General features: G+C 33.5%; 4 protein-coding genes across 4 annotated transcripts; 3 read left to right on the forward strand and 1 right to left on the reverse strand.

Annotated features, from left to right (window-relative positions):
• The first annotated feature begins 478 nt into the window (after positions 1-478).
• LOC110609881 (transcription factor bHLH30) lies at positions 479-2787 on the forward strand. Its single transcript, XM_021749714.2, has 2 exons — positions 479-2018; positions 2137-2787. Exons 1-2 carry the CDS (start codon positions 1797-1799, stop codon positions 2608-2610), a joined length of 696 nt encoding a protein of 231 aa, XP_021605406.1. The 5' UTR covers positions 479-1796; the 3' UTR covers positions 2611-2787.
• Positions 2788-5263: 2476 nt separating this feature from the next.
• LOC110609648 (AP-4 complex subunit mu) lies at positions 5264-12237 on the forward strand. Its single transcript, XM_043954217.1, has 13 exons — positions 5264-5445; positions 5765-5859; positions 6405-6608; positions 6996-7112; positions 7213-7341; positions 7749-7878; positions 8953-9056; positions 9163-9267; positions 10126-10220; positions 10873-10960; positions 11052-11112; positions 11209-11282; positions 11978-12237. The coding sequence occupies exons 1-13, from the start codon at positions 5388-5390 to the stop codon at positions 12074-12076; spliced, it is 1359 nt and encodes a 452-aa protein (XP_043810152.1). The 5' UTR covers positions 5264-5387; the 3' UTR covers positions 12077-12237.
• Positions 12238-17733: 5496 nt separating this feature from the next.
• Positions 17734-19935, forward strand: LOC110606315 (AT-hook motif nuclear-localized protein 28). The gene has a single exon (XM_021745071.2). It carries the CDS (start codon positions 18132-18134, stop codon positions 19068-19070), a length of 939 nt encoding a protein of 312 aa, XP_021600763.1. The 5' UTR covers positions 17734-18131; the 3' UTR covers positions 19071-19935.
• A 5551-nt stretch (positions 19936-25486) lies between these two features.
• Positions 25487-26775, reverse strand: LOC110608812. The gene is made up of 4 exons (XM_021748104.1): positions 26516-26775; positions 26246-26429; positions 25837-26004; positions 25487-25576 (listed from the first exon to the last, which is right to left on the reverse strand). Exons 1-4 carry the CDS (start codon positions 26773-26775, stop codon positions 25487-25489), a joined length of 702 nt encoding a protein of 233 aa, XP_021603796.1.
• Positions 26776-27875: the final 1100 nt, after the last annotated feature.

Genomic DNA, 27875 nt, shown 5'->3' on the forward strand with positions numbered 1-27875 from the left:
CTATATTTTAAATTATTACTAATTTTATCTTAAATTTATCAATATAGCTTGCTGACTATTGATATTGTGATTTTATTAATTTTTAACTGTATAAATAATAAGATATGTAATTAGAGCAATTTTAAAATATTATACTGTAATTAATAAAAAATATAAAATGTAATTATAATAAAATATAAAATATAAATTTCTTTTTTTGTAATTAACTCTAATAATAATATAGAATTGCGTTTCTGTTTCAATAATACAACAGAATAGAAGTCCAAACCTAACCCAATGCTCTTGGAAAAAATAATTAACATAAAAAAAGAACAATATTAGCAAATGGGAGCAATTAAAGTAGAAACATGCCAATTGCAGGGAGGAACTGTCACCTTCAAAGCCTAAAGCAATAGGAATTTCTATCCACTGCTGTACTCGTCTGCTCGGCCATCAGAGGCTGATCTCACCTTTCCACGGGTCCACCCAATCCCCAACAAGCTCACATGCAAATTCTACAGATTGTCCCATCTTCTGTTTCTTTTCCTCCGTTTTAGATTGCGAACATTGACAAATGAACAGTAGTTACAGTTTTCACATATATGCTACTCGAAAAAGCAATGCTTGTCTGGTCGCATAGGTGAAAATCACAGAGTCGATAATGGAGGATTCGAATGCGTGGGTTTACACCTTATTTCACTTGAACAGTGAAAGGAGGGTGAACTTGAGGGTTTAGGGTTTCTGTATGCAGATGGATCGCTACTGTGTAATTTGGAAGTGATTCTTAATTCGGTTTCAAGTGTGAAAGGGAAACAACGATATGATGTATTAGTATATGCAAAAAGAGGCTGTCGGGCCATGGTCGCTCTTGCCCTTTTGATTCCACTTTTTCTTACTATTCCTCGCAGAAAAGCTGTCGGCGCCGCCGTATGGGTGCTTGTTTGGTAATCCATCAAAAAATACCAGGTTTCGTTTTTCTTCATGGAATTAGAATCCACCGTTGTTCTAGTCTCTGTGCATGATGGGATTTATCGGCTAATGACGTTCTACTACAGAAATAATAAAGGGGCTCAGTATCATATTAAAAAAAGTTTTGAGGGCTGAATTATGGAAATTGTCATTTACTCCTAATGCCATGGGGATGCTTCGTAGACTGAGACTTTTGACTCTAGTGATGTTTCGTTTTCCTTTTTTAAATGCTTGTTGAAAATGGGGAGTATACATTATTAAATTTTTTTTTCCTTAATTCAGATCTCGTCGCACTTCAATTAATTAGTAATTGTGTTATTCTTTTTTAAGATTTTTCTTTCAAGTTTTCTTTAACCATTTAGTATTAGGATTTTTTTTCTTCTCAAAAGTATTAGAAAAATATGAATTTGCATAAACAGTTTCATACCGACAGTTCAAGTTTAAATTTACTATAGCAATAATAGGTATTTTAATTTTTTTAATTAAAAATACCGCATGATACTCGAATAGTAAACATTTTTTCATATGAATATATACATATGTTTTATTTTTTGAAAATGGAAAGGAAGCTGCGATATTGCATCCGCGTACCAGCACCGAGTTCCTCCCCTTCTCCTCTAATAAATAATGATTCACCTTTCTACACTTGCGTTAAAAAAAAAATTAAAAAAAGGAGAAACTTCAGTCTCCAACCAAATACTCTCACTTTTTACCTTCCATTTTTCCAGTTTCTCTCACTCTCCCTCCGCTGCCCTTTCTGCTTTTCTGTACACTGCACTTTACACCTTGCATGTCCTCTGCTTTCATCCCACAATATCTCTGATTTTCTTTTCACCTAGCTGCCACAGATGCTTCCTTTTCAAAGCTGCTATGAGTTTGTTCATAATGACCCAAGCGTCGTCAACTTCAAGGACTTGGACGCCGGAGAATCCATCGTCAGCTCCTCGTCGAGATCAGAAAAGAAATCAACGGATGCATGCAAGAGCCACAAGGAAGCAGAGAGGAGACGCAGACAGCGTATTAACGCCCATCTCTCTACTCTCCGTACTCTCCTTCCCAACGCCACCAAGGTTGGTTGTAATGCATTCTTATTGTTTCTTTTTTCCTCTTTCGGAAGACTTGGTTCGTGAGTATTGTCAAACCTGAAGGACATTGCCGTAATTAAATCTCTCTTGTTTTGGTCTATAGACGGACAAGGCCTCGTTGCTAGCGGAGGTGGTGCATCACGTGAGGGAGCTAAGAAAGCAAGCCGCTCGCGTGGTGTGTCCGGATAGGGACGGTTTCTGTAGCGCCAGCAGCAGCACCGGAGGAGGAGGATCAGAGCCTGAGAAGTACTGTGCATTTCCAGGAGAATCAGACGAGGCGACTTTGAGTTATTGTGATGGGGAAGCGAAGATGATGAGGGTGAGCATTTGTTGTGAGGATAGACCAGGGTTGAACCGGGAATTATCACAGGCGATCCGGTTGGTTCGAGCCAGGGCGGTCCGTGCTGAGATGATGACGGTTGGAGGACGGACGAAGAGTGTTGTGGTGCTGCAATGGTCTAGTGGCGGTGGTGGAGATGAGGATGTGGGAATTCTGAGAAGAGCACTGAAGGCCGTTGTGGAGAATCGAGTCTCGGGTTCTGGGCTGGGCCTGGTGGTCCACGGAATTAAAAAATAAATAAATTGATTTGTAAATCATTGGGAGATGGTCGTAGCTTATCTACCGACCTTGTGTGATGTGATAGCATTAGTTTAGTTGCTAACTAAAATTTCATGGCAACTTGTTCCATTAAACAAAAACGACAGCAAATTAATCGTTTTTTAATTTACAATACGCACTCGATTAGATTGCTCGTACTCCTTTTTTTTTTTTGGGATGATATTGTTTTTCATTTGCTAGACATTGCTTTTAGTTTGCTTAAACTAAATACAGAAATTACAAAAATTGCAAAAATGATATAATCATAAACTTTTTACACTCTTTTGCCGTTTAATATTGCTATTAAAATGCTTTTTTTTGTTAACCTTTAATTAGAAGAAAAATCCTTGAAACTTCTGTTCAAAATGAACTTAACATGCTTATATTTTGAATACAAGTGAATCAAAAGCAACGAATGTGGGCTGACTCAGATTGCAAAGGTCCAGTTTTTGTAGCTTTCTTAGGCAGGAGGGAAGGACCGATCGCGTGCTTCGCTTTCCAATATTCGCATGCCTCCTTCCTTTTAAAAGGGAGAATAAAGAAGACTACTATATTGCTGCATATGATATAGTGCATATCCAAATGGATAAAGCTTCCCCCTCTTTTTCTCTTATTCTTATTTTTCAAGTCCCAGTTAAATGCTCTCACGTTACAGGATCAAGATAATACCTTATTTTGGATGCGTTTCAGCGAATGGGGCTTCCCTGACTTATTATCCTTTACTGGTATTACCAATTCCTTGGCTTCCCAGAGATTGTCTTAGTTCGAGTCCATTGAGTTTATTTTATTTATTTTCTCTTTTGTTGCCTTTACGTATCTACCTATAAACTATTTGCAAGATTGTATCATATATTAAGTGCTGGTTTAAGTGCTTGCTGGTTTAAGGGCTCTTCTTCTGAGAGGAGAATCTGAAAACTTTAAGATACTAATCAGTTAGAATTACGCTCTGCATATAAGTAAGCTCACGTTATCTGTATATAGGAGTTAAATTTCAAATAGGACTTCGAAAATTGTGTGCTTGATTGTACTGTGAGACCTAATAAATTTTGTACAAAACTGTTATTCATAGCTCTAAATGTGATTGAGTATAGGGAATTATGCTCAACTTTGACATTGCCAACCAAACATATTTAAGCATTTCATTATTTTTCTTTTCACATAATGGACCAACAGAAACTAAGTATGGCGCTTGAGTTACCTGTAAATACTCTGAAGATGCAAAATGCTCTTGACGCCATATATTATACTGTTGCAAATGATCTCTTCTCAGTATTTGTCTGGTCTTCCCATGTTATATTGAACTTGAGATTCTCCTTTAGGACCACAATGACCAGACAGCCAAACACTTATTCATTAGTTCTTTAGGTATCCATTCGAGCTCTCATAGAAATGTATCTCCATAATAAATTCATTAATAATAAAAAATAATTTATAAACACTAATTATTTAGCTATTTAGGGATCTATATTGGATTGTTTACTCTAATTTGAATATTAATCAAAACTTTTTTCTCTATCGAGAAAATTTTGCTTATATTCATGTTATTATGGATCCGAAAAATTTGCTTATATTTATGTTATTATGGATCCGAAATACAATATACGAGTTTCATTTCATTTAATTCATTTCATTTTTATATGAAATGGTAACATATAAAATATAGTTTATTTAAATTCCAACATGTGTACGCTGCTATATAGGATTATTTTTATTATATAAATAATATGATTAGTTAGAATTAAACTTTAATTAATATCTTAAATTTTTTTAAAAGCCCTAAACTTTTAATTATATAAAATTTTTAAATTATATACTTTAAATATTTAATTATTTTAATAAGAATATTAATTATAAATTTTAAGTAATTAAAAGTTTAAAATTTTTATTAAAATTTAATTTAAACTAATCAAATTAGTAAAAATAATGACATATGCCCATGTAGGTAATTTAAATATAATCAAATTAATTTAAAAAATTGTTACAACAAATTTTTAAAGTTAAAACTTTTCAATTTAAAATTAAAAGTTTTAATTATAAATTTAAAAATTGGTCTTTTTAGCCAATAAACTTTTAATAAATTGATGAAATGGAATAAAAGAATTATACGCTTTAATAATTATAATAATAACAATATGCATTTAAAGTATATAATAATCACACTATGGGTTTCCTTTTTTAGAATTAACCTATGGATAAATTAATTTTGCGTTTCTAAAATATATTATATCCTTTGATTTTTAAAATATAACAAATTACTTCATATATTTTGATTTCATCAAATTAAAGTCCTTCATCTAATTTTTCATTAATTATATTTAAAATAACTTTAAATATATCATTAAATTATATTAAAATTAATACCTATGTTTCTAAATTTTTTAAAATAAATAATTTAATTTTATATTTTAATTTTATTAAATTGAAAAAAATTACTATTTTAACTGAAGTACCTTTAATTGGACATATATAATGATTAAATTGTTGAATTTAAAAAATAGATATATATGTATTAAATTTAACATAATTCAGGATTGTAAAAATAATTTTTGTAATATCAAATCAACTAATCAAGTTCTGCGTGGGGTCAAAGTGCAATTACAAAAATATCAACGTACAGAGATATAAAATCGTCACAGAAACTGTATCTCCAGTCCAAGTCGAAGTCTCGAAGCCAAGGGAAAATCGCCCGAGCTTGGTTTACAGACAGACAAATTAGAGAACGAAAAGAAAAAGGAAGAAGAAACAGCTGAGCAATAATGATCTCTCAGTTCTTTGTGCTATCCCAGCGAGGCGATAATATTGTCTTCCGCGACTGTAAGTTATCTCTCTTCTTTTCCTCCCTGATCTCATTTATGGATCTATGATAAATTTTACCTGATTTTAGATAATTCTGTTCAAGATATCATAGATTGGCGTCGTTAATATCTAAAATTAGCTAGGATTTCAATTAGATGCTACAGATCCAGCGACCAGCTTTAAAATTTACTTTCTGATCTAGAATATTTCAATAGAGTAAGATTGGTTTTCGCTTTTAGATACTGGCTAATGGATAAGATTGAGAGCTTATGTATTTGAATTTCAGACTTGAGTCTTGAATTGTAACTGTCTTTTAGCTACTTTAATGACATTTCAGATCGCGGTGAAGTACCAAAAGGAAGTGCAGAAATATTTTTTCGGAAAGTGAAGTTTTGGAAGGAGGATGGACAAGAAGAGGCGCCGCCTGTCTTTGTAGGTATTATGTTTCTGAATGAATGTAGTTTTCATAATAGGATTATATTAGGGGGAAGAATTTATGCCTTATTTGTTAATTATTACTGACTTTCATGTGTTCCGTAATATTGTTAGAATCCTTTTTCATTTAATTTTAGCTGCCTTTTATGTGAAATATCCCAACAATCTACTAAAAGAATTTCCACCCCCCCTCCCCCCGCCGGATCATTCTGAAGGTTTCTTCCTTAAAAATTGTTTGTAATGATTAAGTGACTTCAGGACATTCTGACAATGATAAAACTTTAAGAATGTCCCCTCTATGGCCTCTTGATGGTTTATCAAGATTCAAGAGCATTTTGTTGTCAAATTTTACACCATTGTCTTTTCAAGTGTCTGTATTTGAATTTTTTTTCCTACAGGATGATTTTGTTTTATCAATATGGTTGTGCTTACCTTATTTTTTATAGCTTTTCTAGATTATTATTCATTGAATCATGCTGGTTAATATCATTTAAAAGGGGAAGTAAGCTAATGTACTTTTTTTTTGTGTGTTTAATCAATAGAATGTGGATGGGGTGAACTACTTTCATGTAAAGGTTGTTGGATTATTATTTGTTGCAACCACAAGGGTTAATGTGTCACCATCACTGGTCTTGGAACTCTTACAAAGGATTGCTCGCGTTATCAAAGATTATCTTGGGATTCTCAATGAAGATTCTTTGCGGAAAAACTTTGTGCTCGTGTATGAATTGCTTGATGAAGTGATAGTAAGTTTCATATCATGATATCTATCCTTTCTAGTACCAAGTGAGTTTTCTGTTTTGAAATGTTTGAACCTAAATCAAGCGCACACTATCTGATTCACAGGCTTGTGTTTCTGACTACTCTGTTTAGTTCTTCATCCTTGCTGTTGACTTTGGAAATTATAATTGTTTCTTTCAACAGTTCAATTATATTCATTAGTTAAAGAGACCCTTTTCTCCCTATCAATTGTCATTGAGTGAGTATCAGTCAATTCGAATTTTCAGCTCTGTATACTTTCTACTGTGTATAGAAGTAATAGACATGTGCTTTCCGTGAAATTCAGACATTTTACTTTGGAAGTGTAACTATGAGGAAGGTTTTATGTAAGACTTGCAATTATGTTGTTTCAGGATTTTGGTTATGTACAGACAACATCTACTGAATTGTTGAAGTCCTATGTTTTTAATGAGCCAATTGTGGTTGATGCTGGCCGTTTGCAGCCTCTGAACCCTGCTGCCATTTTTATGGTATGATGTAATCATTTTAATCTCATTTAAATTAAATATTAATTGGATAATATTGATTATGCACCTGCTTTGCAATTTATTTGACTTTGGATGAATACAGCAAGGGACAAAAAGGATGCCGGGTACAGCAGTAACTAAATCTGTTGTGGCAAATGAGCCTGGAGGTAGGAAGAGGGAGGAAATATTCGTGGATATAATCGAGAAAATCAGTGTCACATTTAGCTCTAGTGTAAGTATTGGTTATTTGACAAAAATCAGGTCACATTTCAATTCTAATTAAATTACCTCTTATTTCTGTCCATACCTTGTCATATCCATATCCTTCCAGTTATTTTTATTGAACATACAACTAAATTTAGTTTATTTTCCCCTTATCATGCACACATCCAATTGGCAACTTGCATTAACATTTTCTGCGTGGTTGCAAATATTCACTGGATCAACTTGTTAACAAAATGTGGTTAGAATTTCATGTGTGATCACTAAATCTCTTCATGTTAAATTGAATTGCAGTTATTCTTATCATAGAATTCATTTATGAACTTTTGCCAAGTAACTGATTTATTTGTTCATTGAAAATACTTGTTTCATTTCCACATTAGGCCATTTGTTAACAAGTGGTATTACTACAAACAGGGTTATATACTGACATCTGAAATTGATGGCACCATTCAAATGAAGAGTTATCTTACTGGAAATCCAGAAATTCGGTTAGCCCTTAATGAGGACCTGAGCATAGGAAGAGGAAATGGAAGATCAGCCTATGGTACGTTCCTAGTTTTCTGACAATTACACTGTACAATACTAGCATGATTTCCTCAACATTAACTTGACATGATTAAGTGGCTTTTTCAAATGCATGCAAGCATGATGAGTATACACATCAAGATTTTAGGATATGGAAAAACCACATTGCTTATAAATGACAACTTCCCTAGTCAAAAGATGGATATGTAATTTGTAGTTAAAAGTTTTGGTGCCTAACAAAAGTATTTTTCTTTCAAAATGGTTTATTTTCCCTTTTTCTTTCTTTCTTGCTTTTTTTCTTTCTTTGTGTGAGGGTGTTTATGATAACCATGATATTTGATGAGTATGTATGTAAGTTTCTTTTCTATTTTTGGTCAATTCTCTCTCTCACTGTCTATACACCCCCCAACACCCCAAGGTTTCAGTATACTGAAAAGCCACATTACCTATAAATGACAACTTTTCCAGTCAATAAATGGATTTGAAATCTCTCATTACAAATATTGGTACCTGATGAAAGCAATTTTCATGAATTTCAGTGAAAAGGGTAAGTTTGCCTTTTCCTATCTTGCTTTCTGTGTGAGGGTGTTTATGATAACCATGATATTGATGAATATCTTTGAAGTTACTTTCTTCAATTTTTTTGTCTAATCTTTCTCTCTCTCCCCCTCTCATATGTATGTATCTATGTATTATTAGTGAAAAAAAATGCCCATGAACTCACACACAGATTAGAAATTAAAGAAAGAAAACCAAACACAAGAATGTTACATGGTCGGCAAGTGTACCTACATCCATCAACAGCTCCCTAATTTCTCACTATTGAACAAATGTTACGGCCCTATTTATATTGCCTAAATACCTAACACCTAGAATTCCTTATCAAAATAGGATACAGTTTCACCATCAATAATATCAAATGCCCAAAACTATCAACACTGTAACTTAATCATCCACGGACGGCTGCATGCTGCCTGTCACGAAGCTTCTCCCCTTCACTAAGGGCCTTTAATGAACAATAAATTATTCTCTAACAAATATGAACCATTACTAGGCATATATATGTCTCAATTGTTGCTGCTTGCTGTTGCAGATTATAGGAGTTCATTTGGGTCCGGAGCTGTGATACTTGATGATTGTAATTTCCATGAATCTGTACGTCTTGATAATTTTGATCTTGATAGAACATTGACACTGGTGAGTGAATTAAAACAGTGTAAGCAAAATATTTGTTAGTTGAAGAGATCCTGTTTATCTCTCTTCAGTCTCTTGTTCTTTAGACAGGCAATTATATGCTTTTCAGGTGCCCCCAGATGGAGAATTTCCTGTCATGAACTATCGTTTAACCCAGGAATTCAAACCTCCTTTCCGCATTAATGCTTTGATTGAGGTAGCAGGAGCTCTCAAGGTAAATGCTATCTTGCTCTTGGTTAATCTGCTGGATTATGAAAATAGTTGAGAAAGAAAACTATTTATGATGACATAACAGTATCTTTGCATGAGGCATGATGCTCATTCTGATTTTCTGCTTTGCTTTTGCTGGTATATGCTTTATGATAGAGTTAGGAACACATTTCAGCATTATAAGAAATAAGAAACACATAATTTATACCTGAGGAAATTCACTTGTTTTGATTATGCAAGACCTATTACAGCACTTTTCCTGTAGAATAAATTAATACCTCTTCTAGCAATTCCAAAAAGACAACTCAGAGCATAAAAGAACAATAAGACCTATTACAGCACTTTTCCTGCAGAATAAATTAATACCTCTTCTTGCAATTCCGAAAAGATGACTCGGAGCATAAAAGAACAATAATAACAGAGAACCAGGAAAAGAATCTCCTGTACAAGCAGAATGCTAATCCCAGCTTATAACTGAAAATTAAACAATAAAACTCTCTGCCTCGAGCTTCTGAAAATAGCCTCTATATATAATGGATTTGAATCCCCTTTCTGTTGGTATCTCCAGAAGGCAAGACCCCTGCATTTCTCTCTAACAGATTAATTTCTTTGCTAATCTCCTTTAGCTGCATATCTCTAGAATCTTCCCTTCTTTCTCTTTCTTCCAGTTCTTTCCTCTTTTTCTCATTCTTTCTGTAATACCTTTTTTTTAAGGCTTAATTCCATAGATTCAGGACTCCTTGCAATATTGCTCAGTATAAAATGTCTACGGCCTTAGAATAGTTTAAAGTTATTTTGCTGTTCACCATTTTTGCATTTCTTGTATAACCATGCTGTTCCTCATATTTGCTGGTGCATACAGGCTGAGGTGATCCTTAAAATATCGGCTGAGTTCCCCTCAAGCATTACAGCAAACACAATTTCTGTACAGATGCCGTTGCCAAAATATACTGCCAGGTATGATCCTATGTAGTCTCTTGTTTGGTGAGGCAAGAAGACAGTTCCATTTTGCACATTTTTTGGAACATGCTGACTCAATAATGCATTTCTGCAAAAATTATATTATATGTTCTTGTGGTTTAAATATGTTTCCTGCTGGAACTTACTGGCTGTGCTTTTACACTTAGTGCAGCAAACATTTCCCTATCTGGATTCTACAATAGAAAATCTGGAGTCTAGACAAACTTGTTTAACATCTTCTCAAATGGGAAATGTGAAAGAGAAAAAACTGTTCTAAAATGTGTCGAGAGTTTGATTGAATTACAATAAGTGAATATATAATTATTAGGAGCAGTGCTAGTACGTGAATTGAAGGGGGGTGGTAGACATGCTAGGTTCTAAGGAAGCATTGGAAGAATGGTAGAGATAGCTGTAGCCTTTCTAGATAGGTTACTAAACCTTATAAAAAGGGGCAGACCTGAGAAAGTTGGTCAACCTGCATTCAGCTTTCAGCATGTTAAAAGGATTTGGAAAAGGTCACTTTTCCCATCTGACTTTTTAGCAGAGTCAACAGAAGCAAATTATAGTGATAGTGGTTGTGCATGTAACTTTTATGAATTTAAAATGCCATAACTTTTTTCTGATTAAATATCATGTCGGGCATTTATAGAGCTACTTATGAGCTGGAGCCTGGAGCAATTGGACAAACAACAGATTTTAAAGAAGCAAATAAGAGACTTGAATGGGGATTGAAGAAGGTCAGAATTTCTTAAACACGTCTTACTTGGAATTCCATTAAGTTTGCATTAGTCAAGTAGTATTTAACTTACACATTCAAATATGCTATAGATTGTTGGTGGATCCGAACATACATTACGTGCAAAACTGACGTTTTCACAGGAGTTGCATGGTATGAATTATAAATCTATTGCAATGAGACCATGCTTCAATTTTTGATGTTTCACTTCAATGTGGTGCCCAATCAATGTTTGTTGCTATGGTGCAGGGAATATTACAAAGGAGGCTGGACCAGTCAGCATGACATTCACAATTCCAATGTACAATGCTTCTAGGCTTCAGGTGAACCATTAACTTTGCCTGCTATCATTCCTTTTAGGAATTGAATGCATGGCTGCATACACTAGCAAATTATGACATGTTGAAGTTTATACATTTGTTATGCATAGGATGCCTTAATTTATATTATAACTTTAGCTACTACTGCTTCATCCCCACCCACTGCTATTGTTTGCTTGGTTCATTGCCATTTTTGGTCGCTGGTCAAGTCAAGGTGACCGAGTATTGGCAGTCAATTCACACATTTACAACAATTAGAAGAGGTCACTATTGAGACTGGACCCTGTGTCCCCGTTAGTCTTTTTCTTCCTCTGTTCATCACAAATAATTGTCGTTTAAAGGAAGGTGACCTGCAAAAAAATTATTCTAAAGACGGCTTCTATTTCTTACCATAACTGATCAACTTCCATTCCTCATCCTGAGATATTCATTGGGGGAACAGTTTACTGCCTGTAATCTCCTTGTAATGCCGAGGGTTGTTTGTATTTATGGTTTTCAAGAGACGCTTTTTTGATTGAGTAGTGTATTTTTGTTGCTTGAAATAAATTACCTACGCCATCAGTTAAACTTAGTGCATCGCTCGAAAAAAGAAAGGGAAGGGCGGGGGGGGGGCTCTGGTGCATGATTTAACTTGTAACCAACTCCTTTCGAGTGCCTTTGAAGACAACCAATTCTTTATTATGGTTTCTTTGGTGCAGGTGAAATACTTGCAGATAGCAAAGAAGTCTAATACCTACAACCCTTATCGATGGGTGAGATACGTCACACAGGCCAATTCTTATGTTGCTCGTATATGACTATGGTAGTCTTCCACCTACCTTTTTGTTCATCCTGATTTCGCACTTTTATTGTTATTGTTTTCTTCAATTTTTCCTTTTACTCAACGTAATATACTTCAATTTGACCCTTGTATTAGCAGCAGCTTACTTTGCCAATTATTCACCCCTTTTATGTTCAATGCTACATTGTCATTTTAAAGTTAATACTTGAAAGATAAAAGCACCCTTCTGGACGTCCATAGGAATGATCCGTAGATTAGAGATGAAAAGGTTGAGCCCATGCGCGGACTTGTAGGCCATTAAACAGACGCAACTTGTACTAGTTGCTTTGTTTTATGTGACCACCCATTGTTACTCTTTACTGGTGACAATGCGTTGTCATTTGTTAATAGTGTGTAAAATCTAAATGAAAATTTGATGGGTATTCCGTTAGTTGAATTAATTAAGTAGGTGGAGATCATTTCACGCTACCTTGACAAAGATTCAGCCAAATCAGTATGAGCCGCCTTGGTATTTTGCGCTAAGGGATAAATTTAATATAAAAAATTTATTAGTTGATTTATCAAATTTAAAAATATATTAAAATATTTTTAACGTTTTGAAGAATTTGTTAGTTAAGTTTTTATTAATTTAACCGATACTTGTAAAAAATTAAATTTTAAATAATAAATTTTTTATAAATTTAAAAAATAAATTAGTAAGTTTTTTAAATTATAAAAATTAAATAATAAAATATTTAATAATTAAAATTAATGAAAAAATTACTTAATAGATTTTTTAAAAAATTAAAAATATTTTAATATATTTTATAAAATTAAAATATCAATTAATAACATTCCAAATGATTTCCTTGTGGGCTTTTTACTTGTTATTTTTATCACGTGTATAATGAAATTTTTAGATGAATTCCTATCATAAATTTAAAAAATATTAATGTGAATTTTATCCAATTTTTTATAGAGAACCTCTTATTTTTATCTTAGTTAAATCCCTAAGTATTTCCCTTCAAATGTAACTGCTCTCTTCATTCAAATTATTCTCATAGTTAAAACATTCAACTCGCTCATAGCAATGGAAAATAGCTATTATGGTTCCATTGAAGTTCTGAATAACGCTTTTTTCGAAAAAATAAAACCTTAAAAAAATCATATGAACCCAATCTGAAGTCTAGAGATGGCTTTTTATATATAAAGAAGTCAGAATTGTCAAGTAACAACTGCTACATTAATAAGAGAGGCCGCTTTCCTATTTTCTTATTGTTGAGGTGAATATCTTATAAGTTTTGGAGTGATTTGAACTCAAGATTTTCATTCACTTCATCTTTTTAATGTTGGAGAAAAATTAACTAGACTATCTCTAGTTGTTCAACATATCATTTTGAGTTTTATATACTTAAGAGTAAGTTTTATGGATGGCAAGTATTTCAATGTTTTAAAAATATTAAAATCTGAAAAATAAAGTAACCTTTGTTTTTCATCACATTATGTATTTTCAATCTTTTTAGGAAATTTTCAAAAACCTTTACCTACTCTAAAAACAAAACCCAAAAAAATTATAAAAAAGATTTATAAATATATATATATATATAATTTTACTTCAAAAAACCTTATTTTAGTCCACCTTTCATATTGTACAGTACAAGGCTCATGAGCTTCCGAATCCAGAATTGCCCGTCTTTGCCTAAGCACGAGTTGCCATCACCGGGCCCATCTGTGCCTAAAAGCATGAATTGCCATCCCTGCCTCTTGTCTCTGTCCCAATCCCTGAATTGCCGAATACTCCAAGCCTTCCCAAGGACGCAACAATTTCTTTCCTTTTCTGTCCTCTGCCCACTCAACAACTAGTCCTTTTCTTCTTGAGCCTGTGATTTTAACAGCACGAATCCTACCAGGCTAAGCATTTCATTTGCCTTTTAGAGCAGAAATCAAATCCAGATTACATAATCTTTAAGTGTGTGTACACTGCTCGCTTTATTAGCGAGAATTTGAGGCTAGTTGCCTAATCTTGTTAACTTTTATAGCGTGAAAATGTATGTGCTGGCTTTTGCAGTTGCTTTATTCATGTGTGATATTTAAATATGATTGAAACTTCACTTTTCGTGATTTCGTTTTGTATCAGTGACATGGAGACTTCCTTCTTTACAGAAAATTTTGCGTCTTTAAGTGACAGATTCAAAGCACTCCAAGTGTCTCTTTTTAAATGGGGCTAAACTTTCCAATATTGTAAATTGGAAAGAGTTCATTCTTCTTCAAAAATTCAATGATCTTATGTTCAAGTGGGACAATGTTCATGTTCACCATCTGTGGATATAATAAACTAGCCAAAACCAAAAAGGACAAAAGAATCGGTTCCAATCGCATTTAGTTTCGCTATCTAGAGCAACTTGCCCGTCTCCACCTCTGTATTTATGTGTATCAATGGGAATTGGTCAATCTGCCACTTACTCATTTATGGTAAATATTTCCCTATGCATTCTTGCATCTACCCGCTACTGCTTTTGGCATTTCTTTTGAAACGTGAATCTCGTGAGGTTCAAATTAGAGGGATAGATATTTCAAAATTAAATAAATTAAATTAAAAAAAAAAAAAGAAAAGGGGGATAGCTTTTTCATTTTATAATTTTTACTCATGAAATTCATTGCTAGCACTGGTCACTCACTTCTGTAGAATGAATGACATGTTGATTAAAATATATAAAATTAAACAGATATGAATATCATTTGTGTAATAATAATTGAATCAGTTATAAAATTTTGATTTAAAATTTAGAATAAATTTAAATATTGAGAATATTAAAATTCAGATTCAGATAAAATAAATTCGTACCGTCTATAATAAATATTTAGCATAGAAGTATATTAGAAATATATAAACAACATAATTTAATCTATGCCCTTTATAGATGAAAATCACATGTTTTTCAATGTGCAGAATAACAGTAGGTACAGTTACGATTTTATCTAATATTTTGTTTACATGAGTCATTAACTCCACAACTGATGGATGAATATGATGTTAACTGATTAGTCACATTGACAATTACAATACCTAAATTTCAAAGATGAATATGTGGTGGGTTCAATGTTAGGTTAATTTTCCAGCAATGTCTCTATCAAGCCTGGGGATACTCATTTTGAAATAGCATAGTCCATCATTTGGGATTTGGATTAATTGATGAATGAAAATGACCCTCCATTAATACTTATCTTGCTTGTTTTTTTTTCTTTTTTCTCCTATTAAGAGGTGTTTTATACTTTTAACAAGTTAATCACAATCGTGTTAATCTCTAGTTAAACAACATATTGAGCAGTGATTTCGTCGCAATTATGAGCCCACAACATTGATTACTCACCATTTGCCCAAATGAGCATTCCTTATTTATTTGCCAAAAAGTTTCCAAACAATGATGACTAACTAAAGCCCTTAAACGTATTTTATCTATTTTTATTTCTCGTTTAATACTTTTATAGGATAATTAATAAAACATTTAAATTATTTAAATTGTAAAAGTGTTCATATCAAATTCAAGGAAACTTTGAAAAAAATATTTTAATTATTTGTCGTTTAGTGCTTTTTTTGTTGTATTTACAGAGAAGTTCAAATGTAAGCTCCAATTTTACCTCTAGTCCAAAAATAAGAAAATTCTTCTGTTAAATCAATAAATCAAGAGACTATCTACCTCCCTTTTAAAAGCAGATGGAAAATGATTTTGGCCCTTTGGAAATTGTAAGCATGATATATACTTTAATTAATTTTCAGTTTAAAAAATATATTTATATAATCTTCGTATAGAAGATAAGAATTAATTGCTTGCAATTGGCAAATATATTATTTATGTGTAGGAAATTATAGGTTTGCTTAACGTGGCATCTAAGATATTAGATTTTGCAGCAGCCAATTTGGTCTTCATGGAGACGGAGGATTTCACTTTCGGCTGCTGTCTGCAGGGCAGATAGTCCCATGCTTCTTACTTAAGCTTTACGATTCTCTTCTTTTAAACGTTTATGCTACATATCACCTTTCCTAACTATTAAACTTCCTTTTTAATTTTATTTTTCCTGATATTTATCACTTTATGTACTCATTTTAATAACTGTTATTTGAATTAAAATGTTTTTCTTATAAATAAATTATAAAAATTACTTTTATATATAATTTAGTGCATTCTTAAATTTAGCATGATATTTTTTTTATCAAAATATAATAATATTATTAAAATTGTTATTAAATTAAATTTTATATAAATTTAATTGAGTTATTGTCAATTCGAATCATCCATAACCCTTGTCTTAAATAATGGGAAAGCACATTAAAATATGATTAAAAGATAAGGAAGCACAGCACAAAACAAAACAAAACAAAAATTTCCCAGAAGACAAAAAGACACAATCTAGATACTGTGATGATATTCTTAGTTAGGGAAATAAGGGTTGCTGCTTGCAAGTGGAAGAAAGGGAGAGTGATTACACTATGCATGCGGGTCCACTTTCTTATTTACTTTACATATTTCATATGTTTTAATTTGGAAAAAAAAAAAAAGGTACACCAATATTTGTCTCTTTTTCTTTTTTAAAAAAATTACATAAACTATAACACAAATCAAAATGTGCTTCCTAAGCAAAAAATGATTAGAAAAGCCCAGAGATTTCCCTTTGATCAAGGTTTCAAAAACAAGAAAACCCACCTCAACAAAAACTGCAGCATATGAAAAAGAAATCTACGTAAAGCCTTATTGTCTAAGTAAATGAGCCTTTTTTTTTTATATAATAATTTAGCCCATTCTCTCTCATATGAAGGGAGAGAATTTCTTTTTTGGATAATTTTAACTTTTTTTTAATTTATCCGGTATTTATGTTTCAATTAAAAATTTCGACTTGCTTTTATTTTTCTTATTCTTAATTATTATCGTTTGAATTGTATATTTTAACTTTTCGTATTAAAAATATTTTTCTATTGATTTTTAAATTGCTCTTTTTACGAGCGAGACATGGTTGCTCGTCAATATTATAAATGAGTATACATTTAACTTTTCGTATACTTATTATCTTTTTAAAATATTTTTATAAATTTTAATATCTCTTATATTAATTCTTTTGATATAAATTTATATGTTTATTTTAATTTTATTAATTTTCTTGATATAAATTTGTATGTTTATTTTAATTTTAACTTTTTATCGTACATCCAAAGCTTGAATATGTTTTTCTATGAATTGTACTGTTTTTTCTCATTCTATGAAATTTCCTTTATTTTTAGGGAAAAAAAAAAAAGAGCCTGAGTGTTTTTGAATGTGTTTTCATTTTCAATATACGAAATGGGTGTTCAAGGCTGGCTTTCTCTCTAGAGACTACTAGAAATGGAAAATTTGAAAAGCCATGATGATGGAATAGTGATAGAGAGAGAAATTGAAAATTAGAGAGAAGATGCATAAAGAGCATTCCCCCATAACCCGAATGATAAAACATCAACTTGTCATTGTCAATCCACTCGGTCGGGGATGCTCTAAAGGACTCTTCACATTTGCTTTCTCTTCTTACTCTCCTTTAAATTTCAATAATTCTTCAGAGAAAATAAAAAAAAAAAAAAAACCAGATCATCTGTTTCTAATCAATCTTTTTATAATCTACTAATAAAACCAAAATCCTCTAAGGCCAAAGGGGGTAAGTGCTTTGAGTTAGCTAACCAAATCTGTCTCTTCGTGGACCCTACCCTTCAACAGTTCTACCTTCCCAATTCCAGCGGCGCTATTAGTCTTTACTTGGTTTCCAAGTTCACCCACCTTCTCTTTAACTCTTCTCCCACTTCACATTTACAATTACACCCACCTCTTCCTCTCCTTAAATTCTTTAAACATATCTAAGAACCATCCTTCTCTTTTCTTCCTCGTTGCCCATCCTCATCCTCTTCCATATCTATCCATCTTTGTAATTTATCTTCTTCTTCTTCTTCTTCTTCTTCTTCTTCCATTTTTTTATTATTTATTATTGATCTTGTCCGACCAAGCAATTTGCAAATATCCTACCAATTATAAGCCATACTTGCCAAAAATAGAGATTATAAAATAACGCAAAACATGAAAGGTGAATATGTAGAGGCACACCATCCACCAAAGCATGAAAACGTCACCCCTATGAACATGTTCTCTAAACTTCATCCCCATCCCCATCACCAGCTCCCTTTCTCTCAGCACTTCCAACTCTCTCGTGAATCTGAAGATGATGAAACTAGAAGCACCGGCGCTGCCGCCGTAACCACCCCTTCCCCTAACACCAATCCCGCCACCACCACAACACCAAGCCAGAAGCAGAAACCCACCGAACCCAATAGCAGTGCTGGCACTGATGGTGCCAGTATTGAAGTTGTTCGCAGGCCCAGGGGTAGACCGCCTGGTTCCAAGAATAGACCTAAACCACCTGTGGTCATTACACGAGACCCTGAACCAGCTATGAGTCCTTACATTCTCGAAGTCCCTGGTGGAAGCGACGTCGTTGAATCGATATCCCGCTTTTGTCGCCGCAAGAACATCGGAATCTGCGTTCTTACAGGATCTGGCGCCGTTACTAATGTTACTCTTCGTCAGCCATCAACGACTCCCGGGTCTACCATTACTTTCCATGGAAGCTTCGATATTCTATCGCTTTCTGCTACGTTTATGCCTCAACCGGTGTCGCATCCAGTGCCCAACACTTTTACTATCTCTCTGGCGGGTCCGCAGGGCCAGATCGTGGGTGGGTTTGTTGCTGGAAGCTTGGTAGCAGCTGGTACCGTGTATGTCATCGCGGCGACGTTTAATAACCCTAGTTATCACCGGTTACCGGGTGAAGATGAAGGGAGGAACTCTGGGTCTGGCGGCGAGGGTCAGTCTCCGTCTGTGTCCGGTGCCGGTGGAGGCGGAGGAGATAGTGGACATACGCAAGGTGGAGGGGAGTCGTGCGGGATGGTTATGTACAGTTGTCATTTGCCCTCTGATGTAATCTGGGCACCCACTGCTAGGCCACCACCGCCCTACTGAAGGACTAAGGAGAGAGTAAAAGCTACTGTGAATTTTTAGATCTCTTTTTTTTTTCCCCTTGCAAAGAAACAAACTTTAGGCGTTGCGTTTAATTAATTATCATCTTCATCTCTGCTGTTTAATGTTGAGTTTTTAATGTTAATGTAGCGTAGTAGTGATCTGAGCTCGAAGGAACAGTTTTTTTTTCTTTAAAGAAACATTCTTTTCTCATTTATGATTTAATAGAATTAGAATTCCCAAAGAAAATTACTGTTATTTGGAAAACAGAGAAGTGAAAAGAAAGATCATAGAGTGGTCTGACGTAGTTGTTTGAATTGAATATTTGAATAGACTGTGGATGAGTCATGGATGTTTATCTTATCACGGGTTTTACAACGAGGGATATTTCTCTGCCTTGACGGGTTTGCTTTCGAAGTTCGAGAATGAGCAATATCTGTGCAATCCACCGCAGATGGCGAGGACTGAGCTGCTTAATAAATGCAGCAGGAACAGGCTGCAGTGCAGTTACACCAATGGGTGAAAGATAATGCTGAGTCTGACTGATTTTGGCCATTGCTTTAGCTTGAGGCTACTTGATATGGATAAAGCGTATGGCAGTGGGGAACGTGGCTAGGGTTGTGGTTGCCAGTTTTCTTTTCAGACAATAGAGATAGATAGATGCTTGCTTTATCCAAATACGCTCTTGAAAGCTCTCTTCCAAAACCCACTTTAAATTTCTATCTGATCTATCTGTACTTTCTTTTGTCTATTTCTCTACTTCCTCAATTCCTTTCCTTTTCTCTTTGACGGGAAAAAGAAGAAGACATAACATAATGCAATTGAAGAGATAGGGTTACCCTATTCTCTTATGCCTCCTTTTTGTTTATTTACGCCTCTAATGTTATTATTATTAAGCTGTTTTTAACTGCAAATTCAACTGTGCATGAAAAAACTTCAGCTATGGTGAAGATTTATGAAAGGATTCTCACGTGTCTTGCCAAAGTACAGAAATTCATGACAGTTGATCTTTGGAGTGATAGCCAGCAAGTGGCAATTTTTGTTTTATGGGAATTATTAAAATGAATGAAGAAAATTCAGTTTTGCCTATAACTGCATTTTGATGGGAATTGCAAAGGAAATCGTTATGTTGTCTTTTCATGACAATTTTGTTACCTCATCCACTGCGTACACTATATTTATAGCACGAATTTATATAACCTAATTTAAATAAAATTTATTTAAATTTTTTTAAAACAAAATCTGAATTAATAAAATTTTATTAAATAAAAAAAATATCATAAAAAAAATAATTATATTTAATAAAGTTTTTAATTAAAATATAAATAGTTAAAATAATATTACGAGAAATTTATTTAATAGAAATATCAGTTTTAAAGTTTAATAAAAATTTACAATTATTTAAAATTAAATGCCTGTATAAGATAATTTGACAAAAATGCGTAAGTGCTTGTCTAAATCTCTGTATAAGATAATTTGATAAAAATACTTTTTCTTTCTCATCTCTCAAACATAAATTATTAAGGTCTTCCAAACAAAATCACAGAAGAGAGCTTATACGAGATAAAACTCGAATAAGATTCCAAGACTAACGTCGTCGTTGCGATTTCGAAAACCTATAATGACTAGTAAACCTCCATTGAATATTATATTCCAAAATAACTGAATTAATAAAATTTGAAGAAAAGTCAATCACAAAAACAGACCCATGACTCTTCCACATTAACGAAATGTCTCATCTCAATTCTTATCTATTAACTCAGAAATAACCATCAAAATATAGAAAATTATGAAAAAATTTCATACGAGAACTAAAAACTTTTATTTCTATTAAAAATAAAATGTTCAGCTTGCAATTAGGGCTAAATCCTTCAATGCAATAACTGTCCGAGAATTGCCGTCATAAATCTATTAAAAAAGTTCGCATATTTTAAAAATTAATTGGATTGTATGCGAGAAATATCCCATCATACAGAAATAATAAGTAATAATCAGAATATTTCTGAAACTCTTAATATGGATAAAAATATTTTATTTTTCATCGATAGTGACGTAAATTGTCTTCAATGGGAAGGGAAAAAAAATTAAGTTTAAAAAAGAGAAAAATACGAAATTATCGAGTCACAAAAAGATCATATAGAGAAACTCAATCTAACATTTTAATTATATATTATATTTTTATATTTAAATTTAAAAATACGAATTTATATGACCTAATATTTGTTCAATTTTTTATATTTAAATTTATAAGTAAGGACAGCACTCGAGGGAAATTAATTTTACAATGCAAAATAATTAAATAATTATAAAATATTAAAAACATAATTAATATAATATTTATGTTAGCATTAATCATTCAGAGGGCTGAGTGGCTAATGATACATAATAAATTGACAAAGAAGGTTTTAATAAAGTCCTAACCAAATAGATTTAAGGGATTTTACTGTTCTAAACCAATAATTAATGAATAAAAATTATTAATTATATAAGAGAAAAGAAAGAAAATTAAGAAATGGAGTGTGGTAAAATTGAATAGGACTAACGGGAAAGAGCAGCCCAACATATAGTTTTAGTTTGAAGTCTTGATTTTTTAGTTTGATAGTAATTAGTCAAATACTAATTTATATTTAAAAAAAATAAAATCGACTAATTAATTTTAAAAATTCAAAATCGATATATATATGCATTGATATCGCACTAAGCTGAGTGTTGAGATGTTATTAGTAGATGTTATTTGGTTTGCTCCTGAACCATTAGTCCATTACTACTTTTATCCTTTTATGCTAATGACCAAACCTAATCATATCTCTAGTTGTTCAAAATTGACTTTGGTTGCCGTTTTGTCTATGGACTTTGCTCGGCATCTAGAAAAGTGCCTTAAAGCATGTTTGTTTTGGAGAAAAATTCTTTACCCATCTCCAAGAATTATGAAATCTTCATTTATTCGCAAGAATTATGAAAAATGATATTGTCCTGAAATTTATGGACGGGTTTGGCTAAAATCTGGTCAATAAACGAGGTATTTATAAATGAATAGAATATAATTAAAAAATTGATTTTTTTAATTTAAATAATTAATATTAAAAAAATCAATTAAATTAAATTTTTATAAAATTTTTCATCCGGTGGTTTTTGGTTTGGGAGTCTATTCCTTCCACTGTCAAGTGGTTGTAAATATTGATTTTGATGGCATTTCTTTGAGAAGACTTGCTCTTCAGTGACGGTTGCTGTTGTGGTTCTACACGTCCTTGCACTTCTTCTGTAGTTGTAGTAGGGCTTTATTTTTTCCTTTTTCTTTGTTATTGGACTTGCATTATGTCCGAATATATTACTGATAAATTTCCTTAACTTTGAAAAAAATAATAAATAAATAAATAATTTTTTTTTTATGGGCAATGAGACTGCATTACAAGGCTACTAAATGGTGAAGGGAAAGACCAAAATATCCAATCGGACAAAGTTAACCTTTAAAATAAAGTTTAGCTGCTGTCTTTACCCATAAATTGATGTGTTGAAAAATATGATAAAAGAAAATTAACTGACAACATGAAAAAAAGTGCTAAAATAGAAGTTAATATTGTTTGAATTTTCCATGGCTGGGGTAACGACGAGTGCCGAATAGCATTAATTAAAAGAGTGAAATCTGCCTCACAAAGAAGTGATGAAAGGCCTACACTAACTGCTAGTTTCAGTCCTTCTAATAGAGCCCGAATGTAATATCCGGCTACACTCCGGCGCCGAAATTTCAATCTTCCGATGGAATCCCCATTGGAACTTGGAATCCCGAAACTGAAATCTCTTTAGGAAGGGTAAAATAAGGTTTTTATAAAGTGAATTTTGAAAATTTTAAGATTTTAAGAAAGAAAGAAAAGAGTTTTGAAGAAAATAGTTTTGTATGGGAAAAATCAGGTTCGGCCGCCGAAGGTGGTGCCGCCGCGGGACCTCCTCTTTCGGCCCCCCAAATGTGGTTTATCCGGCCACCTATAAGAGGCCTCTAGCCTGAAAATGAGAGAGTTTTCTCTTCATTTTCGGGCAGAGGTGAGTTCTTGCCATTTTTTAATGTTTTTGTTGTTTTTCCTTTAAATCTTTCAGAAATTCATGAGATTTCTCTTGTTTTTGAAGATTTGAACTTGAATCCAAGTTTTTAAACCTTGAAGACCTCCGAAGACCGTTTTACCTCATCTCCATGTTGGGGTTGCCGTCACCTCTAGATCTCCAAGAGGTAAGTCTAGATCTTTGATTTTTCTAAGTTTTAATCAAGTTTTAAGAAAGGGTTAAGGGCTTATAATGCATGAAATGAATAGATCTAAAGTTTAGGATTTGAGTTGGGTTATTAATGAATGTTTGCTCTTATGAGTTTTTATTGTTGTTTGTTGGGGTTTATGCTAGTTTTTATACCCCTTATACTTGATGAGTGAGTATGCATGTTTTGAGGAGTTGGGTGTGAGGATTTGAGAATTTTGGTGGCTGAGTATATAGAGCAGAATCGGGTTCTGCTTTGCTAAAGAACCCAGGTTCGGCCGCTGAAGCAAGATTCGGCCGCTGAACCTGCTTGTGGAGGCAGCCTTTTGGCCGCCTAACCTGCCCCCGAAAGCATGGACTTTTGGATCTGTAAAGGGGTTTAGGCTGCCGAACCTGCCGCCGAAAGTCTCCTGCCCAGCCTTCCTCTGCTTATTTTATGTGCATGTTTTGTTATGTTTTAAGGGAGTTTTCGAGGAGTTGTTTTGAGTCATGTAATAGTTATGTTTGGTCCCTAATTTGAGTTCATCTATGTAGGATCGGACCTGGGAGACCATAGAGGCCTTCAATGAGTTAGTTGCGTCGTTATTAGGCGAACGTCAGCCAGAGGTGAGTAGAACTAAACTAATCTATTGTTTTAAAGTAATCAAACTTTTTAAGCATGTTCATGCATCACGAATGCCATGTTATTATATATTAGGATGCTTGCATTAGAATTCACGAATATGATGCATTGCATAATTTACTGTTAATGTGGATGGATATTGGATGACCCACTAGCCATCTAGTATGATATGTTATGATGGATACGGAAAGACCAGGGCTTGCCCATTCTACGCCCCTGACACTATGTAAGGGAAAGACCAGGGCTTGCCCATTCTACGCCCCTGACATTATGGATATATTATGTTATGTTTAAGCGAAAGTCCTGAGGAGCTCCGTCGAGGGCCGGGCATATTGGAATGTGTAGAGGGTTACTGGTGATAAGTCCATCTTGATGTGAATTGTTTGTGTTGTGACACATTTTATGCGAGCATACGTTTATTAAACTGTTTTAATGTTCTGCTCACTAGACTCTTGTAACTTATCTCTTTCCCCTAACCCCAAGTTTGCAGGATCAAAGATAGCATCGGGAAGTCGACTTAGTAGCGGGTATAGTTTATGTAATAGAATAGTGTGGACATGTAAATTTTAATGGAATAGAATTGTGCTTGGCCCTAGTTTTCTTTACCTTTGTAATCCCTGTTAACATGATCATTATGTAAAAGTTTTTAATTATGAGTTATGTTTGAACCAAGCTTGAGGCATGTGATGCTAACCATACTAGAGCATTTGATGAGGGCTCTAGTATGAGTTTTATGTTTTCAGTATGATACATGTACAAGTTGAGCTTGGTTTCATAGAATGTTTAAGTATTTGTGATAATGTAGGATCATGTATGGGATTTTATCAGGTACCCAGGATGTATAGTAGGCTTGCTATGGGTTCCGGCGACCTTAAGTCGATTTGAATCCTAGTGCCGGTAGCGGTCCGAATTCCGGGTCATTACACCGAGCCTTATCCGCAAGATAAGCACTACACCTATTTGGCCAGACCATGCACAGGTAAATATCATCATTAATAAGAAGCACAACAACTACCGTAAGGGAAAACCGATCCTTCCAAGTAAACATTCCGCTAGGAGGAGGAGACCACTCACTACCAAAAGGTAAAGAGGATCTAGACAAGAGAGGATTAGTAAAAACACCACTTTGACATAGGTATGAATAATCGAGCGAAATGAGACGAGTAACAATGAGAACCTGATAAAAAATGCACCTGTTTCGTACCTTCCAAATATGCCACAAAGTAAGGACTACCAAGACAAGAAGTAAGGGCCCATCATGGACAGATATCGCACTAGAAAATAAAAAGTTCCACCAAATAGGGAAAGTAGGAAAATCATGGAGAGAAGGCTAATATGCTCAAGGTCTAGCAAATCAAATAAGACGAGCAAATTGATAGATAAAAAAAAGCATATGCTCTAGTGTCTCAAAGGCTGAGTGACAAATAGGACAAGTAGAAGTATGGCCACAACTGTGACGAACCAAATTAGACATAACCGGTAAAGCATTATGTAAACATCTCCAGATAAAGAATTTGAGTTTAGGTAGAACCTAAAAAGACCAAACACTATGCCATCAAGGTGTAGTAGCAACAGCAGAGGAACCATTATCCAAAGAAAAGGCCATCAAAAATCTATAGTCTGAGCGAACACTGTACTGCCCATCCTTCACATAGTGCCATACCAATGTGTTCGCAGTCTTAGAGGGGGCAACAGGAGGTAAGGAGATTGTTGTAGCCAAAGAGTGAGGAAATATATGAGAGAGAAGGCGATAATCTCAATCAAAGATTGAATGATTGATCAAGTTAGCCACCATGTCGATGTGAGGCGTGTATAGAGTTGGACGAAGTATCATAAAATGTGGTAAATGGGGAATCCACAGATAAGATCAAATATGAGTAGAATTACCATCACCAATATTCATACAGACTCCCCGTCGCAACACCTCTCGTCCAGCAAGAAGACTAGCCTAAATCCAATACTGCTTCCATTTGCTACGAGCATCTCAGAACGAGGAGGTTGGAAAGTACTTAGTCTTGAGGACCTTAGCCCATAAACTAGAGGGAGAATGGAGAAGACGCCAACACTGCTTAGCTAGATAGGCAATATTAAAAGTTGCAAAATCTCTAAAACCTAACCCACCACAAGCTTTAGAAAGACATACCCTTTGCCAGCTAACCCAACTAATCTTATGATGATCCCTAGAGCCAATCCACCAAAAACGAGAGAGCAAGTTGTTAAGCTTAGTAGTGAATTGTTTAGGATATAGAAAAATAGACATGAAATAGGTAAGAATAGCAGTTAATACTGATTGAACCATGGTAGCCTAACCAACATGAGACAGTAGCTGACGTTTCCATAATTGTATCTTCGCATGTTTATCCTCAATCCCTGGTAAAGCTTGTTGACGAGAACGACTGAGTATCATAGGCAAGCCCAAATTCTTATCAGACGCATGTAGTTCATCCATACGAAACAAATTCAAAATGTCTCGCTTGAGATTGAGAGGAGAGTTCTTACTGAAAAGGATACGAGACTTGGAAAAGTTAATAGATTGACCATAAGCTAAAATATATGTCTGAAGAACATGAAGCAAATTGGTTACTTCCTCCCTGGATGCTCGAGCAAACAAGAGTCAGCAAATAAAACATCAAGAAGGAATGGAGCCGCTCGAGCAATTCTAATGCCTCGAAGAAAACCCTTAACATGTGCATCTGATAACAAATAAGAGAGTACTTGAGATATAAAGAGAAATAAATAAGGGAATAAAGGATTTTCTTGTTGAAGCCCACGAGAAGGGAAAAAAGGAGTTGTAGGTTGACCATTAACAATAACAGAAAAATTGACAGTAGAAATAAATTGCATGATTAACTAAATCCAATACGGGACAAATCCCATATGCTTGAGCACCTTGCATAAAAAGTTCCAATCTATCTCATCATAAGTTTTATTCATATCAAGTTTCGTGGTCATAGAATGCAAACAACTAAGAGTCGTATGTATATAGTGAAAAACTTAATATGCAATAAAAAAAATTATCTTAAATAATGCGATAACAGAAATAAAAGAGTGCATCTATAGTTTCAACTTATTAGTAATAGTTTTAGAAATTACCTTATATACAAAATTATATAGATTAATAGGCCAAAACTGTTGAATACCAATAGGATTTCGATACTTGAAAATAAAAATAATATTAATTCTATTAAATTCTTTTTAAAAAAAAGTATGCCCAATAAATGATAAACAGTGGCACAAAAAGACGGGCCCACCACTTGCCAATTGCAATGCAAGAAGAGGTCTGAGAAACCATTAAGACCAAAAGCTTTGGAACCACCTAATTGAAAAACAGCACGACCTAGATTATCATCAAAGATAGGAGCCAAAAGAGAAGCATTAATCTCCGGTATCACCTCTACCACTGCTTGACTGCTATTAGCCAAAGTTTAGTTAGACCCGGAATCGATTGCTCCTCCCTTTAAAAACTCATATTTTTTGGAGAAAAAAAAAATATATTTTTTTTATAATTTTATACTATCTGTATGTAAATCGATTTAGGTAAAAATTTTCCATTAAATTGACTCCAAATGAAAGCATGATTTTAAGTTTTAGCTCCATATCAATTCAAAATCAATTTAAAACTAAGAGTAATCGTTGACACTCCTAGTTAATAAATTTACAAATAAATGAAATTTTGAATTAAATTTTTTTATTCTTATATTTAATTTATTTATATTAAATGTAAATGGTAAAAGTAAAATTATATTTTATTGCATCATTTTTCTTAAATAATTTTTAGCATATATTCCTTTTATACTATAATTTTTGTCCACTTCATTTATTTATAAAAATAAAAAATAATTATTATTTTAGTTAAAGAGCAATTTTTTTCTACACTTGCTAATTATACATAACTTTTAATACACAATGAAGGTGTTAAGTTTTATTAAAACAATAAAATTATT

Source organism: Manihot esculenta, chromosome 2 (assembly GCF_001659605.2).
Source record: "Manihot esculenta cultivar AM560-2 chromosome 2, M.esculenta_v8, whole genome shotgun sequence".
Lineage (NCBI taxonomy): Eukaryota > Viridiplantae > Streptophyta > Magnoliopsida > Malpighiales > Euphorbiaceae > Manihot > Manihot esculenta.